General features: G+C 37.2%; 1 protein-coding gene across 7 annotated transcripts in view; it reads right to left on the reverse strand.

Moving 5' to 3' along the window:
- Nf1 (neurofibromin 1) overlaps window positions 1-21,299 on the reverse strand; it is a 255,492-nt gene that overhangs the window by 153,916 nt on the left and 80,277 nt on the right. For 5 of the 7 annotated variants that reach the window (XM_085695476.2, XM_085695469.2, XM_085695474.2 and 2 more), the window contains 6 exons: window positions 15,126-15,260; window positions 12,626-12,739; window positions 7,088-7,167; window positions 4,709-4,832; window positions 2,261-2,422; window positions 104-353 (listed from right to left, as the gene is read on the reverse strand). In XM_085695476.2, coding sequence (XP_085551602.1) covers window positions 104-353; window positions 2,261-2,422; window positions 4,709-4,832; window positions 7,088-7,167; window positions 12,626-12,739; window positions 15,126-15,260 — 865 coding nt within the window. The remainder of the gene's footprint in view (window positions 1-103; window positions 354-2,260; window positions 2,423-4,708; window positions 4,833-7,087; window positions 7,168-12,625; window positions 12,740-15,125; window positions 15,261-21,299) is intronic. The other 2 variants (XM_085695470.2, XM_085695473.2) reach the window with 1 other exon arrangement.

Below are 21,299 nucleotides of genomic sequence, written 5' to 3' on the forward strand. Positions count from 1 at the left end.
AAAAACCAAAATAAATAAGCAAACAAACACACAAATAAAAATAATTAATGTCAAAGTAACTGAGTCAAAAAGCAAGAAAGGGGGAAAAAGTATCCACATTTACCTGTTGACATCATGTTGCTAACAGAGGCAAATTCCATGAATGTGTTATAGTTGGGCAAGAAGTTGTGTACTGACACTTCATCCACGCCACACCGGATATCTGCTTCCTCACAGAGATGGCGGAAACAGGACATGGCAACCAGAACAGCTTCAGTGTCAGGACTCCACAAAAACATGTACAAGGCCACTTCTAGCTTGGTCTGGGCTTGTCGGCGTATTGGTGGGGTTCCACTGCACCCTGCTGTGCTATCCTAGGAGGTAGGGGAGAATATATCTGCAACTTAGGCAACTTTATTTGTAAACTCAACAATGTACTATCTATCACTGCACACAAACCTAAAAAGAATTCTCCTTTTTAATCATAAGATCTTTTCCTGATATGTCTTACTCTAAATGAGATGATGTGAACCAATAAAATGCATAATGGTATTATGTTTCAATTCAAATAGTTATTATCTTAGATTCCAGAAATGCAAATAAAGTCTATAACAAATATACAAGAGACACTAAAACAGAGTCTACAACAGCAAAACTTTAATCCACTTATGAGTCAAGCATAAAATAGACAAAGGAAGAGGAAACAACAGGAAGCATACTTTCTAGAAGGAAGGAATAAACACATGGCAGCAGGGACTGAAACAGCGACACACAAACTAAACACCACAACACAGACATACTGATCTGACATCCCCAACCTTTAACTGCAGAAACATACTACAAAGCAAGTACAATGTATGCAAGTAAAGTACACACTGCAGTTGCTACAGGCTTAGTGGGGTTTCCCCCTCAATAGGCTATAGTAAAACTTAAGGATAAAAAGTCTATGTTCAAAAAAAAAAATTCTTCCATAATGATTTTGTAACTGCTCATATTATGATTTACATCTTAAGGACATTCACATATAGAAGTATATGTTCCACTGGGGATAGCAATATATACCTATAATCTCAGTACTTGTATAAAAAGGGCAAGAGGATCAAGCCAGCTTGGCCTATATGAGACCTAATCTACAACTTAAAACTTGACAAACATGACTGCCTATGCCAATAAATAATCACAGCACTTGCAAAGCTGAAGCAGGAGAATTACAGTGAATTCAAGGCTAGCCTGGGCTATAAAGCAAGACTATATGAATACATAAATACATGTATGTATACCTAAATAAGCAAAAATAAAAGCAAAAGAGAAAGACATAGACTCTTAACATCACTTATCCATAATATTTAGGAAAATAAATATTTTGTTTTAATTTCACTCAATCTGAACCTTCTTTAGATTAGCTTTTGCATATGAATAGAGACTTTCTGATAGGGTTCCCATCAGAATAATTATAGCTATGAGCCACAGTCTCAAATAATGAAGTGCTATTGACATTTCACCTAGCTTAACCCTAACAACTCTGGAGCAAGAATATTATACCTGTTTTATTTATTTTTAATTAACTATTATTAATCACTTTCTGCTTATTCGTTTTCTTGAAACACAGTCTTTACTCTATAGATCAAGCCAGCTTCAAACTTTTCTCCTCTGAGAGACAAGAATGAGGCCAACAGTGAAAAGCACTAATTGCATGGCCTACCCTTCCAGAAGACCTGGGTTCACTTCTCAGCACTTACAAGGTAGCTCACAACCATCTGTGACTCCAGTTCCATGGGATCAGAAACCCTCTTCTGGCCTCTATAGACACCAGGCACACATAAGTGCACAGATATACAGGTAGGTAAAACATCCATATACATTAAAAAAAAAAAAAGCAAAATTTAAAAGGCCAGGTGTAGTGGTACAGGCAGATCTCTCAATTTGAGGCCAGGCTGGTGTACACAGCAAGTTCCAGAATAGCCAGAGCTATTAAAGACAGAGATACCCTGTCTTTAAAAACAAGAAACAAAAGAGCAACTTGTGATCCTCCTGCCTCAGCCTCTGGAACACTGGAATAATAGCTGTGCTTCACCATGTCCTGTTATCTCCATTTTAAATCTGAGAAACTGAGGAAGAGAGTTGTGAAGAATTTGCCCAGGGTTCCACAGTGAGCAGCAACAGAACTACTCTACATAATCTATATCTAACATGTGAGATTATTTAACTGAAATTTACCAGAGTACACTCAAAAAAGAAGAGCAGATGTTCTGGTACAGGAGTCACAAAGGAAGTTACCTACCATGGAGGAATTTCCTTTTCCTTTCCGCAGAGATGCTCCAGAAGAACAGGTCCGCAGTAACTCATCATGATCCATTGACATCTGAGAGCTATTTCCACTAGCAGGAACATCACATCCTACTCCACAAAGGAAGAGAAAGTGACAGGAACTTCTATCCGCCTGCTAGGAAAAAGAAGTAAGTCCCACTGAAGCACTGGTTTCAGGAAAGAAAAAGGTTCAGTGTGGGCTGACCCCAATGCTTCATCTTCAGAAGTATTCATCCACCGCTGCAATAAATAACTTTGTGCAAAGTCTTTCTTTCAAACACCTCTCACCTGTCTATTCTCCAACACAAAACCCTTAGTAAAATAAAGTCTACTGCAAGAAAACTATAATACTCTATGAATTATAGATAACAATTCTGCCTTGTCAGGATAATTAGAACTTTACATTTTAAGATAAAGTTATATGTGGGGTACATTACAACATTGACATGACTAGCCACAGAACTTGACCCCCCACCATGCATCCAGTAGTGGAAATACGTAATAATTCTATATTCAATTTTCTGGTAAATAGTGTTTATATTTTTGTGTGTATATATGTGAGAGAGTATATTACACGCAATGGGTGTCAGGTGACCTTCTCTTTCATTTTCCATCTATTCCTCTGGGGCAGGGTCTGTCCTTGACCTTGGGGGTTATTTCTCAGCAATGATGGAAGCCAGCAAGCCCCAATGATCCACAAGTTTCCACACTCTAAGAGCTGAGATTATATCATACATGGGTATCTACCTGGCTTGTTACTTGGGTGCTGGGATCTGAATCCTGGTTACTATGACTACTCTTAACTGCTGAACTATTTCTCAAGTCCTCCACAGAGAACTTCTGATCCACTACTAGGTTACTAACACTGACTGTTAGACCAAAGCCAGCATAAAAATTTCTTCTCATTTCTTTTTTTCTTCCATTTCATGTGTGTGTGTGGGGGGGTATTTTGCCTACATTTTTGTTTGTATGACATGTGTCTAGAGAGAAAGGTTGTTACATACCCTGCCTTGTTATGAGTTCTGAGTTGCCATACGGGTGCTAGAAATATCAAATCTGGTCCTCTGGAAGAGTAGCAGGTGCTCTCAACCACTAAGTCATCTCTCTAGCCCCCACAAAACATTCTTAATTTTATTATCTTATCATTGGAATAAATTTAAGTTCTATCATGTTAAAGAAATGTAAGGTTCTTTCCTATCCCCCAGAACTTCAATATGTTTCAACAGTTAAAGATCAAAAAATTTTATTCCAATTAAAAGATTCCTGATCTTTCCAAAAGATGAAATCATCCTACAGTACTAGAGTTCTCTACCATTAAGCTATTATATCTCCTGCTCTTGTTTGAAACAAGATCCAAATGTGTAGTAGTTCAGGCTGGCCTAGAATCCATTATGCAGTTCAGTTGGCCTTAAACTCATGCAGGCCTCAACAGTACTAGAATCACAGGCATGTGCAACCATGCCCAGCTAAAAGAAAAAACCTTTGGGGGGGGGCATACAAATTAAACAAAGATTAAGAACCTTTACACTTTAGCTCTTCGAAAGATTACTTCCTGGTCTAGCTTAACCCTCAGAGTCAAGTAATCTGATATATGTGAATGCAGAGAAAACAGATTCTTTTAAGCTTTCTGTGACTATAGTGGCCGCCAGTCTTCACAGGCCTAACCCAGAGCCTACTTAATTTAACCAGAATTCATTAACATTGAGATTATCAGGTCAGAGCCTAGAATATTTAAATGCTGAACTACCAGGTAATGCTCTCTATACTTATATCTCTCTTAAGGACTTCATTGAGGGAGAAGATGAAATAGGATATAACTTAGCTAATAAAAACATCTAAATTGGTTCTGTACTGGTTAGTTTTTTTGTCACCTTGGCACAAACTAGAATAATCTTAGAAGAAGAAACCTTAATTAAGTATATGCCTCTAAACCAGGCACGGTGGGTCATGCCTTTAACCTCACCACTCAGGAGGCAGAGTCAGATGGATCTCTATGAGTTCGAGGCCAGCCTGCTCTATAGAGCAAGTTCTAGGACAGCCAACGGCAGACAGAGAAACCCTGTCTTGAAAAACAAACAAACAAACAAAAAAAGGAGGTGCCTCTTATCAGACTGGCCTGTGGATAAGTCTGTGGGGCATTTTCTTGCTTAACAATTGATATGTGAGGGTTCAGCCTATTAGGGGGAGTTGCTACTCAGTAGTCTTGGGTTGTATAATGAACAAGCCATATAGAGCCAATAAGCAGCATTCTTCCATGGCCTCTGCTTTAGTTCGTGTCTTGGCTTCCCCCAATGATGGACTGTCATCAAGACATGTAAGCCAAATCCCCCAAGTCATGATGTTTATCACAGCAATGAAAGAAAATTAACACATCTTCTTAATATTCAAATATTTCAAATATAAGAAATGTCACTCTGCTTACCTTATTTTTAAGAAGAAATTTATTCCTGCAGATCAGAATTTCCCGTAACCACTTGAGAATTTCTGTGCTACTAAGCATTTGATGGCTAGTTAATTTCTTGCAGATGAAAAAAAGCATTTGTGAACTGCAGTAACATAAAGTTCATTGTTACAGAATCATCAAGAATCTAATATAGACATAATCATACATAGAATGGCATTATTTCATAATAGATGTAAATTTAGAGGTTTGTTTTCCCTTGTCCATGGGTTTTATCCAAATATTAATAACAACAAATTAAAAAGAATTCCATTCTTGCAGTGGCAGGTAAGAAGAAATCATAAATTCACATGCACAGTAAAGACTGCGAAGAAATACAAGAGTTGAGAGCCAGGGTCTGAAAGAACTGCCTGCAGGACAAACCCACCCCACCAATGTCTAAAAAGAGTTTCAGTGGAACAGAGCTACACTCTTTCATTCTCATGTGGTCTATAATTATTTCCTTGCTCCAAAAGTAAAAGTGTATAGTTAGAATGGATGAGCTAAGAAGCCTGACCTATTTCCCACCCTCTAGAGAACAAGTTTGCTGATTTGTTCTCTAGGCTATACTAGAATTGTACTATCTAATAATTTAGCTACTAACCACCCATGTGACTACTTGAACACTCTAAATGAAGCTTGTCCAAATTGAGATGTGCTCTGTGAGACACACTACATTTTTTTTTAATTGAACCCGGGACCTCTAGTGTTCTATTTTTTTATATAGATTTATTTATTGATTATGCATACAGTGTTTCTGCATGCATTCTTGGCAGAAGAGGACTCCAGATCTCATTTCAGATCAGTGTGGTTGCTGGGAATTGAACTCAGGACCTCCGGAAGAATAGTCAGTGCTCTTAACCTCTAAGCCACCTCTCCAGCCCCCACACTACAAATTTTGAAGACTTAATGAAAACAAATATAGAAATGTCACACTGATAATTCCAATTATATGTTAATATATATATCAAGATAAATAAAATACATCAAAATTTAAGTTTTTTCCTTTATAATGTGTTAAATTAAAAGTTAATTATACACGGCTCCAGTGATTATATAATTATTAGAGTTAGGTTTTAAATTCACTTCCAAGTGACTTAGCACACCCAAGTCTATGATGAAACAACAAAACCTGAGAAACCTGAGATTTACGTCTTCCTAGAGTGGTGTCCTCATGCTCATTAAAAGACAGCTACCTATTCAGTTTATGTGTGTGTGTGTGTGTGTGTGTGTGTGTTGTGTGAATGTATGTATGTGTATGTATATATATATGTCACTGTATATTTAATATATAGATATATTTTATTAATATGCCTGTTTTGAACTTATTCACCAAAATCATCAGTATTTATAGAACATTTAGAAAAGATCATTGTTCCCCCACCTTTCAGTGCTAGGGACTGAACCCACACTTCCTGTCTGCTCATTATGAGCTCATACTGTGTCTTGTTTTAAGAACAAGAGCTTTAAAAACTAAAAGCAAAGTTATAAGATGTTAAAACTTTAGACTTATAATGCTAAAAATCTATTAAAAACTACAACTGTAGGGGGTTGGAGAGATGGCTCAGTGGCTAAAAGCACTGACTGTACTTCCAGAAGATCTGGGTTCAATTCCCAGCACCCACATGGTAGCTAACAACTGTCTGTAACTCCAAAATCTGACACCCTCACAAAGACATGCATATAGGCACCAAAGAACATAAAATTAAAATTAATCATACAATTAATTAATTAGAAAAAATATAATTGTAGTCAGGCATGGTAGAACATACCTTTAGACCCAGCACTCTAGAGGCAGAGGCAGGTGGATCTCTATGATTCCAGGGCCATCCTGACCAACAAAGAGAGTTCAGGCTAGCCAAGACTACATAGTCAAACCCTATCTTGAAAAGACACCAGGGGATGGTGGCACACACCTTTAATCCCAGCACTCAGGAGGCAGAGGCAGAGGCAGACGGATCTCTTTTAAGTTCAAGACCAGCCTGGTCTACAGAGTGAGTTCCAGGGCTGGGGCCAAAGCTACAGAGAAACCCTGTCTCAAACCACTCTCCACACACACCCCAAAAAATCCTATCTCAAAAAAACGAACACAATTGTTAACTGGGTAGAGGTACATGATAGAGAATAATATATGACATAGAGTTTATAGCAGGGAGAAAAAATTTAGCACCATCTTAAAACTTTTGTTTTGTATATATGTGATACTTTATGAGAGTTAAGTATCTTAATATTTTCAATCCAAATAAAATACAAAATCATAAAATATCTATAGGCATAAGTGAATAAATATCACAAAGAACTAAATACTATAAAAAGGAAAGTTAAAACTTTAGGCTGAATTAAAATGTGAAGCACACATACCTAATCTCCCAGAATGTCTCGACAGGAGCATCAGGGTTCCACAAATCGATGCTGTCTAACTGATGAAGAACCAGCAAGGCCTGAATTTAAAGGAGAGAGTTCACTGAGAACTTGTTAGAAAATTGACACTGAGTAATTATTTTGCAAATGCTAACAAACTGGGTTGTGTAATCGTAGCTTTGAGAGGATGAGAAAACCACCTCTCTAAGGGAAAATCTGAGGAACACAATTCTCCAGAGCAGCATAAATTCAGAGCTAACTCCCTGTGCCCCATCATTCTCAACCATAAGCAACATACACACAACATGTGAATGAAATCAGAACAAGATGTATACACAAATTACTTTAATAAACATGATTTTAATAAGTAATAACTCTAGAACAAAATGTTTTTCCCTAAAATTAACATGAACAATGAAACACAGCAGAAATTTGCTTGATTGCCACACAATTTTTGGTTAGAAAAGTTATTTCCTAAAATTAATAGAGGGGCAAGCAAAGCAATCTTTGTATATAGCACCAGTTCAGTTTTGTAGTAGGACTTAAATAACTTATTTTAAATAAGTTAATTTAAATAAGTGATTACCGTATAATATGCAATTTCATAAATTAAAACCATCAAAGGCTATGAGAGCAAAGACTCTTCTTTCAAACCTGCGCAACCTAGATTACAATTCCACAATATTTCCCCGTTCTATAGCAACTTCTATTGAACTCTGTACATTCAGTCGGTGGTCAAAATACATATGGGTGCTTTATTCTCTTTTTACTAAAACATCAATGAAAGGTTATTTGAAACAAATAAGTAACTTAGAGTCTCCACTTTAAAAACAGTAACACAAATTAAAATTCAGTTTTACCATTATTATACAAACACTTGATACAATTATTAGTACTTTAGGATTTTCTGTTTTTGACAACAGTGGCACAGATTTGATTGGGAAATTAAAGCACTCACTTTCTCTTATTCTATTTAAACCTTGCAAACAAATACATGTGACAACTGGAAAGATAAAAGGCAATGAGGAGCAATCCTATGGGCTCTGTGCTTCAGGGGCTCTGGCTCTCTATTATGGGAACTTGGAGGAAGTGTCTTATATGTAAAGGAAAAAAGGCATACTAAGGTTTTCTTTTAGGCGGTGTTAAGCTACCAAATCACATCTGTGTTTTAGATGTGCATTATGCACACAGTATAAGAGGAAAAGCAATATTACAGTATAAAGAGCATCAGTCAGAAGCTGGACCCCAAATCCCATTTAAGTCTGTAGTTTAAAATGGTTTGGTCTAGAATAAGATTTAGGTGTTTGGGGGTTTCTTAGGTGACACATTCTCTGTTTAGTAAAAATTTTTGATTAATGGAAGAAAAATTTATTGACCTTTTTCCATTTCAATGAGATTATATTCCTTTTCATGTCCTCCTGTTTTAATTTTCCATACTGCCATGTGTCACCTGACAGAGATAAACCCTGAAAAGAGCCTCAAAGGTAATCTGTCATCAGGCCAGTATCACAGAAAATACTGACATAAACTAAAATGGCTATCGGGTGATTAGATAATATAATTTGTTGGGAAACACCTTAATATATGTGGTTCATTGTTGATGAAAACATTGCTACATAGTACATGACTGACTACTTCAACAGAGCTGCAAACACTTTACACTAATATTTCACAAATATTTTCAAATATTGCTTAATGACTCAGATAGATTTTAATGGATGTTTAATAAAATACCAAATTGAAATACCACTCCTAAATATTAATTCATTCTCTTATTAATGAATAATTAAAGTCCTCCTTATACTCTATTAAAACAGTATGTGTATTTTTCTATGTATTTTTTACCTTGAATTATATATAATATACGTAAGAAAAAAAAAGGAAGAACCAATTATTTTTTTAAACTTATTTTTTTATTTTTATCATTTTATATTCATTGGCATGAGGGTCAAATGCCCTGGAACTGGAGTTACAGACAGTTGTGAGCTGCCATGTGGGTGCTGGGAATTGAACTCAGGTCCTCTGGAAGAGCAGCCAGTGCTGAGCCGTCTCTCTAGTCCAGAACTAATTATTTAGGTGAAAGCAATCAAAATATTTGAATAGAGCCTCCAAAAGAGTACAAGCAATATATCAGTTACTAGGCTGAACAGCCACACACACACACACACACACGCACGCACGCACACACAAATGCATGTTCAAGAAATGCACAAATGTTCTAGGCAAACATTTCAAATATTTCTATCCTGAAGCACAAGGGATGTAGGTACAGAGACAATCTGGAGAGAAGAACTCAGAGAATTTCGGCGTGTTCCATCACTACCTGCTCTACACTGTCAACACCAGGAAGCCCTTCAGAACTCATCTCCTAGGCATCAGCTCTTTGGAAAAGCAGCCACTGTTCAGAACATCATTGCCAAATTGTTGTGCTCGTTTTTGGACTCTATATAAGGGAAATCAACAGTATGCTCTTTGTATTTGATTATTTTAATCCAATATCATGTCTGTGAGATTCGTCCAATTTTTGCACTCATCAGTAACTCATTTTATTTTATTTTATTTTATTTTATTTTTAGACAGGATTCTTGAATACTCTATGTAAACCAGGCTGTTATTTTGCTTTTGTTTTGTTTGTATGTTTGTCTGTTTTTTCAATGGTTGGAATTTACTCAAAAAAATGAAAAACTTCCTTTCACACCTTAGATTTATATATAAGTGAACCTAGAACTAATCAGCTTTTCTTTTTATCTTTTTTTTTATCATCTTCATCATTTTGGGTAACAAGGTCTTTAACTATATACAGCACTGGTTGGTCTAGAACTTTCCATGTAGACCAGGTTGTCAACAAAGTCACAGAGATCTGCCTGCCTCAGCCTCCTAGTATGCTGGGATTAAAGGCTTGCACCACCACTTCCAGAAAAAGCTTGATTTCTAAACAGCCAAAAGAAAAGATACAAATGATCATCAACAGACAAATGAGTAAACAAACAATGCTATATTCATATAATTGGACACTAAAGAGAACAAAATAGGATGAACCTTAAAAAAGAACCAAATAATACAATACAGCTACCACAGTTATGCTGAACTACAAATAAGAGCTTTTATTCCATTTACATAAAATGCTAATCTACAGTAACAAAACAAATCAATAATTAAAAAAGAGGCAAGGGGCGGAAAGGGGTGAGACAGGCTGGGGATTGCAAAGGAATACAAGGTTAATGTTCAGTAGTAATGGATGCTATCTATTAATGAATGAGTGAAATATTCATAACAATCAAGAAAAAGGAACTAAAATGTGCAACAATGCTGCAGGAGTACCTTCCGCTCCGTCAGCCAATAGCAACTGAAGTACGAGCCCACTGTGCTGCGGGAGCACCTTCCACTCCATCAGCCAATAGCCGCTGAAATACCAGCCCACTGGGGTGTGGTATATTTCTCTTTAAAAGAAGAGCAGCAAGCCTAGGCTCTGCCTCTTGGTTCCGGCGCTCCTCGGCTCCTGCTCCAGCGACTAGGCTCATTTCCTGATGGTTTGTGTATATGTAAGTTTTACCCCCCAAAATAAATATCCCCTTTAAAACCTAACTGGTGTGGGATTGATTCGCCATTACAACAATACAGAAGAATATAAAATAATAAAAACCACTTCCTAATTTAAGGGCGGAGGTACAAAGTAAGATCACATTTAATGAATTCTATTCATGAACAACAGACATGCAGAACTAACCTGGAGTGACTGAATCAGACCAGTACATGTGGACAAGGGTAGGAGTACTAACTGCAGACTGGGAACTTTTTGGGGCGAATAGAGATATTCTAAGCCTTAGATTACTTACTATATGCAAATTATATATCAATAAATTTTATTCAGATTAAAGATGTACTTTTAGGCTGTCAGTATAAAAATAAAGTTGGAAAGTAAACTGAGCTGATGAAGTAGCTCAGTAGGTGCACTGGCTGCCAAGCCTGACAACCTGAGTTTCATCAATGAAGGAAGACGAGAACCAACTCCTGAAAATTATCCTCTGACCTCTACATGTATGCTGTGGTATGTACACACTTTCACACAATAAATAAGTGAATCTAATTTTGTTGTTTTGAGGTGGGGTTTCTCTGTGTATCCTTGGCTATGTCCGAACTCGCTCTGTAGTCCAAACTGGTCTCAATCTCAGAGACCCACCTGCCTCTGCATCCTGAGTGAGGGATTAAAGGCGTGAGTTATCAAATCCAACTACAAACATAACTTTTTTTAAAGTCAACTTTGCTAACACAGTAGGCTGATTGTAATTTTAAAACAGACAATACAAGTGTCAGCTAGATGAAGAAATACCAAAACACTAATATACTGCTAATGGAAATACAAAATGATACAGTAACTTTAACAGCATTGTTTGTAGTAACCCTCAGAAATAACACTGAGTATCTCTCATCAATTACCTCCGGCTCATCAGGTAATGGTACCTGTTACATAAGCCTGAAGGCCTCAGTTCAATCCCTGGAATACATGCAAAAGTGGAAGCAGAGTAACCCCATGAGGTTGCCCCTGACTTCCAGACAGGTACTACAGCAAGTATACACACTTTACTCCATCATGCAGAGACACAATAATAAATTTAAGGAATAAAGGAATCATAAACTTCCAAAATTCTTATACAATGTAATCCAAATACAGCATGGCTTGTGATGCACAAGTATAATTTCAGCTAGTACAAGGGCTAAAGAAAGATTACTTCAGGATTTAGAGACCGGACAGGAAACTATAGGCAAATCTTGTCTCAAAAGCCTATCAATGTAAAGAAATTGTAAGGGCTGGTGAGATGGCTTCAGCTGGTAAACATATTAGCCATCCAAGGAGAGAAACCTGAATTTTTTCTGACCTCCACATGCACACACAATTTAAAAACAAAAACAAAAAAGCAAATCCACCACCCTCTTCTGGCATTCTCAAGCAACTCACACACACAGTACATATATATACATGCACACAAAACATCCATACAAAAAATAACTATATAAAAAGTAAGTAAGTCTTAAAAAAATACTTGGTACAATGTTGTGCTGTTGCTACCTATAATGTAAAGCAAATAAACAGAGTCCCCCTCCACAGGAGCTTATAAAACATAAAGACATAAACATGTCCTTTACAGAAGACATTCATTTATCACTCACTGCAACTATACACCAAAGAACATCAAAAAGTAAGTAAAGGGGCTAGAGATATGGTTCTGGGGCTCAGGGATTAAGAGTATACAAGATTCTTGCAGAGGACCCAAATGCACATTACAGCAACAACATCAGGTGGCTCACAATGGTTTGTAATTCTAGCTCCAGAAATTTCAACACTATTTTTTTTTGCTTCTATATGCACAGCGTGCACGCGCGTACACATACACAGTTTAAAAATTCAGTAAATAGATTTTCAAAAAGAAAGCATATAAAAGAGTCAAATAATTGCTTGAAAAATAAAGTTCCTAGAAAAAGAAGAATGGAGATAGTTACAATCTTTCTCTCAAGACCCTAGAATTCACTTCCCATTACCTCCATCGCTTCCTGAGCAATCTCTGGCATGTGTGACTGAGGGACCAGTTGGACAAGGCCTGTAATTAATTCTGCTGTACTGCTTTGAGTTTCAGGGCCCTGTTTTCTTGGATTCTGAAAGAGAAAAACCAAGCTCTATTTTTTTTATCGTATTTATTTATTTATATGCACGTGTATCTCTCTGTGTATGTGGCACTGAGTCATCTCCCCACATTCTTCAAACTTTATTTTTATCTCGCTTTTGGAGACAGTGTTTCTCTGTGTGGCATTGACCATCCAGGAGCTCACTCTGTAGACAAGGCTGGCTTCAAACTCACAGAGATCTGTCAGCTTCTGTCTCTTGAGTGCTGGGATTAAAGGCATGGGCCACTATTGCCTGACTCAAACTTCAATTTTTAAAAGAACATACTGGCAGGATTATGAGACACAAAGTAAAGTCCAACTGCAAATAGCTACTGTTTCCTTTAGAGGTGAGAAATGTTCTAGAAATAACAAATGGGGGGGGTAGTACTTGGCCTCATTCACAAATGTGAAGCAAGCTACAGCCTCACCATGAAATGCTGTTTTTTTTTAATACTATGTGAATTGTAACTCAATAAAAATGCAATTTTTTAAAGTCAGGTAGTGGTGGCACATGCCTTAAATCCCAGCTAAGATAGAATCATATTACTTTTTAAAATACCATGATTGAGACTGTGTTTATATTTCTCCTATTAAGGAAGGTTTACAATTTATTTTCCTATGGTTACTGAGTAAGTTACTTAACCACTAGATGGCAGTAAAAGAAGCAATTTCCATGAACTAGGATGCTGTCAGAGGTAGTGACAGTTGCCTATCAAACAAAACCCCATCCACCCAACTCAACCAAACACAAAACAAAAGCCCCAGAAAGGCCAGGGTCAGGCCAGTGGTAGAATACCTGTCTGCATTACAATACTGCTAGACTCTGGTTCAATCCCCAGAATCATCCAAGGAAAACAAAAAGGAGTTCCATAATTCTTGGAAAATAGAGAATTTTACTTAAAACTCTTTTCCCTCAAACAATTCAACCCTTGTTCTTCAAACAATAACCTACTTGAACATAACTTACAGCCATGTAAACAATGCATGCCTAGTGTTACGCGGCATTCATAGTGAGATGCATAACTTATGCCACACACCAGAAAAAAACAAGAGAAAAAGGATTATTATTTCAGGATCCACTTAAAAATTTTATGGAGTTTTTCCAAGTCAAGGATCTAACTATTCTATGAGAATCTCAAAATTTGGGTGGACTTTCCAAAAGGTCAAAAAGCTCAAAGATTTTCTTTTAGGGTAACTGATCCTTTGGAAACTTCATCCTCTCTGTCTCTACTATCTCTCATTATCAAAAAAAAAATTGCTCATGTGTAAATATTCTTAAATTTTAGCAGTGGAGGCAAGATGATAAAGTCCTGTAATACAAGTAGGGATGTTGAGTTCAAGACCAACTCAGGATACACAGGAAGACTTTGTCTCAAAAAGAACAAAAAACAAAACATGTGCACATGAACACATGCACACACACTTGGGGTTCATAGAATTCTTGAAACCACAGGCATTTAATTATGAATGCCTGTATTTTAGTAATTTGAAGAGCACAGCAGCAAAACCGTAAAACACCAAAGCATTTTAAAAGTCTGGCACTGAGTACAGCAATAACAAATGTTGCTTGACAGTGTTCTTCAAGGATTAGGAAGACCCAAGAAAAGTTAAACATGTCATCCTATGAACAATTCAAGTTATTCTATTTGGATATTACTAAAGTTAATATTAACTGTCTCTAATGAATAGTAGCAGCAATCAATCTTATCACTTATTAGATTGTTCCTAAAAGCCTTACACATACTATTTCACTCTTCTTAAAGATCTCTCTGTGGTAGGAACTACTCTTACCTACTATTTCAGCTGAAAAACCTAAGATGCCAAGGTTAAGAAAACCACCGGCTAATAATTAACTAGTCTTTCTCTAGAGCCTATGCATTTAATCATTTCATGTAACTATTAGCTAGTTACAGTATTTAGGTTATTTCTTAATTACTTTGTGCACCAAAATGGTGTTCTCAGGACGCTAGAGTATCATACGGCAATAACTGAATAACCACTCTCATTTTTATTTTCTCTTCTAATAGAGATAACAGAAGGCTGGTGAAGGAACACAGGGAGTTAGCTATAAAAGCTAACTTGCTTAGTTATAGAAAAAATAATGAGTGGCATAGATACAGAGCATACTGTTTTCACAGCTCCTTGTTCCACCTGCCCCCCAAATATGCCTGATTATAATGCAAGGGCAAATGATGACACAAAAGTCCATACAATGATAAGGGAAAGACTAGAAAATGTGGTCTAATTATATTAGGACTCTCTGGAAATTAGTTTTCTTGGCAGTGTCTAGGAGGCAATGTCTAATAGAAAGGATTTTGTCCTTTCAATTCAACAATATTAGTGGAATAATTTCAAAGCATTTCATTAAAATACTTACACAAAGCAAAAGCTTTGGATCTGCATGAATTAGTTTCACCATGGACAAAAGAAGATACTTATAGCTCCTTGTCTCCAGGTCTGTAGGCTTTTCTTTAAATTTAAGGCTTGTAACTTTTTCTTTAAATGTAAGACTCTAGTAACAAAACAAAATATAACAGCACCTTAATAAAAATCAGAGATCAGATTCAGAATAATAGCTATACTTTACAGAAGAAATTATTTAAAAAGCTTTGAAAACAGGCACATTTCATACCACCAAATGGACACTAGTAGAACCATAAGCCAATAAGCATAAATTTAACATTGCATTTAAAAAAATGTTTTTATATCATTTTTATTATTCTATATAATAATCTAGTAAACTTTAATAAAAATCTAAAACATTAAAAGTATAATATCAAGTTGGTTCCTGGGTTTAAAAAAAACTGGATTTCAAAATATGAAAACGTAAAAGGAAAAATACTGGGTCTATACCTATACACATATACATACTGGGGAACCCAAGTTAGCAAGCATGTATCACACACCCACACACTCACACATCCTATAGACTGTGCAACATTATCAAATGTAAGATGAATCACTTCTTGGGTACAGTAAAAGTAATGAAAAACTACCATGAATTCCAGAATACTGCACAAAGGGAGCAGTATCTATTTCAGACAGAAATATAAGTACCCTCTTTACAATTGATGAACCTCTGTAGGCAACCTCTGTATTTATAGTTTCAGTTGTAAACTTGATTTTTTTTTCTGATTTCCTCTTTCAAGTTATAGAATGCATGTATTTGCCTTTTTGCCTAAGAATATTCATTAAGAAGAAATCTTTGGTGACAATGTTGTTCAGTTACAAAGATATTATAGCTAATTAAATAATTAACTCTGGCTGGATGATGATGGCTCAAGCTTTTAATCCAGCACTGGGGAGGCAGAGGCAGGTGGATCTCAGTGAGTTCGAGGTCAGCCTGGTCTACAGAGCAAGATCTAGGAAAATCAGGAATGTTACACAGAAAAACCCTGTCTTGAAAAACTGGAGGGAAAAAAGTTAATTAATTCTGGATGTCAGCCAATTAAAAAAAAAGATCCAGGGGCTGGAGAGATGGCTCAGCAATTAAGAGTACTGACTCCAGAGGACCTGGGTTCAATTCCCAGCACCCAAATGGTGGCTCACAACTGTCTGTAACTCCAAGATCTGATACCATCACAAAGGCATACATACAGGCAAAATAATGCACATAAAAGTTAAAAAAAATTTGTGTTAAGAGTAATTTTTTTTCAGAGGAGAGAGTGCCTGAACTGGCCTTCTCCCATAGCCACACGGATGAATATCTTGCACATCACCATAGAACCTTCATCTGGCGATGGATGGAGATAGAGACAGAGACGCGTATTTGATGCGGGAGAATTGTCTGTATTCTGTCAATCATGTTTGAAATAAACAGTAATTGGCCAGGCAGGAAGTATAGGTGGGGTCAACCAGACAGGAAGTAGAGGTAGGGCTATGAGAACAGAATATTCTGGGAAGCAGGAAGCTTCCTCCGCAGTTCTGCCCAGACCACCAAAGAAGCAAGATGTGAGCTGCCCTGTTGAGAAAAGTGCCGAGCCATGTGGCTAACACAGATAAGAATAATGGGTTAATATAAGTCACAAGAGCTAATAAGTAGCCTGAGGTAATGGGCCAATCAGTTTTATAACTTATTGCGATCTCAGTTTGATTTTCTTTGGGGCTTGCCGGCTGTGGGGTAATGGGCGGGACAGAAACCCCAACAAGCAGACCCCCTCATGTTACACACATTGGAACACTGGACTGAGCTCCCAAGGCCCAGATGAAGAACAGAAGGAGGGAGAACATGAGCAAGGAAGTCAGGACCACGAGGGGTGTGTCCACCCAAGGAGACAGTGTAACTGACCTAATAGAAGCTCATCAAGGCCAGCTGAACTGAGACTGAACGAGCATGTGATCAAACTGGACTCTCTGAATGTGACTGACAATGAGGGCGGACTGAGAAGCCAATGATAATGACACCGGGTTTTGATTCTACTGCATGTACTGGCTTTTTGGGAGCCTAGTCTGTTTGGATGCACACCTTCCTAAACCTGGATGGAGAGGGGAGGGCCTTGAACTTCCCACAGGGCAGGACACCCTGACTTCTCTTAGGACTGCAGAGGGAAGTGAAGGTAGAGTGGGGGGAGTGGGAGGGAAATGGGGGGGTGGGAGAAGGCGGAAATTTTTAATAAAAAAAAAAGGCCCGGAGTCTTTCTGAAAAGCCATTGACAATGACACTGGGACTTGTTTCCTCTGCATATACTGGATTTTGGGGATCCAGTCTGTTTGGATATTCACCTTCCTGGACCTGGAGGGAGGGGAGAGGAAGTTGAACTTCCCACAGGGCAGGAAACCCTGACTTCTCTTAGGACTGCAGAGGGAAGTGAAGGTGGAGTGGGGGGAGTGGGAGGGAAATGGGGGGGGGGATGGGAGAAGGCGGAAATTTTTAATAAAAAAAAAGGCCCGGAGTCCTTCTGAAAAGTCATTGACAATGACACTGGGACTTGCTTCCTCTGCATATACTGGATTTTGGGGATCCAGTCTGTTTGGATACTCACCTTCCTGGACCTGGAGGGAGGGGGGAGGAACTTGAACTTCCCACAGGGCAGGAAACCCTGACTTCTCTTAGGGATGGAGAGGGAGGAGGAGAGGGAGTGGGGGGAGTGGGAGGGTGTTGGGAGGAGGGGCGGAAATAGAAACTTTTATAATTTAATAAAATTACTTTCTCATAAAAAAAATTAAAAATAAAATAAAATAATCCCAACAATTACATCCTGGATTCGGTGTCATTCTGTCTTCTCTCTAGTCTTATAATATCACAAAAAGACTCTGCTTTTGACCTGGTACCTGCAGTGAGCACAGACAGATACAGGGGCAGCAGACTGTGCAGTCTTTATTTGGCCATGACAAACATCTCTGCAGACAGACCATTTTCTTTCAGTTAACAAGTGTGAGATGAGACATCCCACGATATACAGTTCTAATTTTCAAGTGTTTAAGAAATAAAATACTCAAACTCTACAACACTAAACCAAATGTTTATCAGATGTATTTAGTAAGTTCTGTGTAATGTTTGCTCTTATTAAAGTACAGATATAGATGTGTGTGTGTGTGTGTGTGTGTGTGTGTGTGTGTGTGTGTATTTCAAAGTCTAACCTGAATAAAGGTGAAACCATCACTGAACAAATTTACTATGATATAATTGAGTATGATGCCGCCCTTGTACAGGAACCATACAATCAAAGGACAATCAGTAGATAGAAAACTTTTCTCTGATTAGTAATCACCTTTTAAGTAATTTTTAGTTTAATGTTAGGTACTAACATTTAGATATTGTTCTATAGTATAACTGACTAGTAGGAAATCTAAGATTTGAGAAATTTCAAATACTTCTTTAAATTTAATGGCCATTAGTAGTCTATATAGAGTCCAGAATAATTTGCTGCTTAACAGACAGTTTCTTAAGAAGAAATGTAAACAAACGAACAAAAACCTTCACTTTTGGAACTAAACTGACACATGTGCTTGGACAGTCAGCTATGCCAGGCAAGAAATTTCTAAGTCAGAAGATCAGGTAGTTAATTAGGAACCAAAACCATCAGCTAATTCAAGACCATGAGACTGACTTACAGGCATGGTAAGAAACATCTATGCCAAGATCCCATCTACGACAAAATAAAAAACTTCACACTTTAATTTTATTTAATCCTATTTCTAGTTTTAAAATATAAATTATCACTGATGAGACAAATATTTCAAAAATTTAAAATATTACTAAAATTTAAAAAAAAAACGGAAACATGGGTAAAGCACTCATATGAAAACTGCTAGTTCCCATGATCAAAAGCAATATTTAAAACAGTCCTTAGAAACATGGTATCTAGACAAACTCTGTGAAGGTTGAATATCAGAAAAACCTCAAAACTAACTCTGCCTGATCATTTACTGGCCATGTGACATTTTAATTCCTTTAACAATATTTGACCTTGGTTTGCTTAGTTATCAGAACAAATCAAATGAAACACTTTCAAAGAGTTGAAACAATAAAAGCCCATCCAACTCAAGGTATATATAATAAAAACTGAAGAAACTGACTGAGTTTATTCAAAACATTTTCAGGGCTGCTCTGTAGAAGAGTCAAAAAGAGGAACTATGATGGCTAAAAGTAACAATAACATATTTTTATCTTGTTGAAGAAAAACAAAATCCAAACAATTAGTTTTCTTGCTTTAAAAGAAGGTTTACAAGTATGTTTTGCCTGCTTGTGTATATGCATGTGCACCATGTACATGCTGGTGCTGGCAAAAGTCAGAAGAGGCACCAGATCCTCTGAACTAGGGATGAGGATCTTCATGAGACACCTTATGGGGGCTGGGAACCAAACTCAGGTCTTCTCTAAGAGCAACAAGTGCTCTTAACTGCTGAGCCATCTCTCCAGCCCCCAAGTAACTACTACTTTCTACCAACTAACTTACCTCCAAAATAGCAAGCAGTTGTCAAGCTTTGAAAGACATATTACATTACATATTTATAGAAAGAACAGGTTTTTTTTTTGAAAAATGACCTAACTACGTAGCACATGCTGGCCTCAAATTCATGGAGATTTGTCTGCCTATGTCACCCAAGAGCTGGGATTAAAGGTGTGTTCCATGAGGCCCAGTCACATGGAACTTCTGGATTGCTACTTTTGCAGCAAAGTGAAGGCTCGAATTCTTAAGTCTCCAAATCTGAGGAGCAGCCTATGAGCCTAGTACTAGTACAAGGCACATCTGTCACCTTTCTGCACACAAGCACAGAGAGGAGTGCTGCTTACCTTAAGGATTCCCAAACACTAAAACTTCCTTACTCTATATAACTGAGTCATATTAATTTTCTACTTCCTATACGGAAGTGGAAATGATGAAAATATTAACCCAGGCCAGGCAGAAGTGGTGCACGACTTTAATAGCAACACTTGGGAGGCAGAGGTAGACTGATCTCTGAGGTCGGCCTGGTCTACAGAGTGAGTTCCAGGACAGTCAGAGCTGTTACACAGAGAAACCCTGTCTTGAAACAAAACAAACAACAACAACAAAAGCAGAAAGTTTTCCTAACACATACATTCAAAAAGAATATACAAAGCTTTAAAACATTAGCAACAGTCAGAGAGATGGCTCAGTCATCAAGAGTGAGTACAGCTTTATCAGGGGACCTGAGTTCAGTCCCCAGCAATAAGGTCAGATGGCTCACAATCACCTTAACTTTAACTCTAGGGGAAATCTGGTGTCTCTGGTCTCCATGGGCAATTACATTCATGTGAACATACCCACACATATACTCATGTAATTAAAAATAGTAAAAATGAATTTTATAAAACACTGGGAAGGTGGAAGCAGGAAGACAGCGAGTTCGAGGTCAACCAAAGCTACATGACCTATATCCCAAAGGAAAAAAAGCTTAAAAGCGATTCTGAAAATTAAACTTATACTGGTATTCCTAAAAATAAATAAAAATGGAAATAAAAAATTCCTATCATTGATATCCTTGAACCACAAGAAATCCTCTCTAATTACGGTTTTAAGAAAATATTGATATAAAGAAAATACTGATTGTAGTATACTACAGGGCTAATAGAGTCATCTAACAACCAAATCTAAGAAAAACTTTTAAATGTAAAATATATCACACTACCACTCAAAACTCTAGCTGTTCAAAGGAATAAACAAGATTCATTTTGTTTTTAGCACTCATACGTAAAAATTAAATGGAGAAAGTAGAGGCTGGATATAAAACAGGAGCAAATATGGTTCTTTCATCAATTCCTGTTATATCTCCTACCAGCATAAGAGGTATAATAAACTTAGGAAATAAACACAAAACCATTTCTTTGCAATGATGAAAATTGATCCTAAGGGCCAATGTATATGAGGCAAGCACTTTACCACTGAACTCTATCCCAGCACACAGTAATCCGGGGTTGGAGATACAGCTCAGTGGTACAATTGTGCATAGTAAAGGCCCTGTTTTTGATTGTTAGCATGCTCTCCTAATGGAAAACCAAAGTGTGGGGTGAGTTCAAGGAATTACTAAAGGTTAAAGAAAATAGTGTCTAGTCAAATAATATTTACATAGCTATTATATATGTTAC

The sequence above is a fragment of the Myodes glareolus genome, chromosome 9 (assembly GCF_982192425.1).
Source record: "Myodes glareolus chromosome 9, mMyoGla1.1, whole genome shotgun sequence".
Lineage (NCBI taxonomy): Eukaryota > Metazoa > Chordata > Mammalia > Rodentia > Cricetidae > Myodes > Myodes glareolus.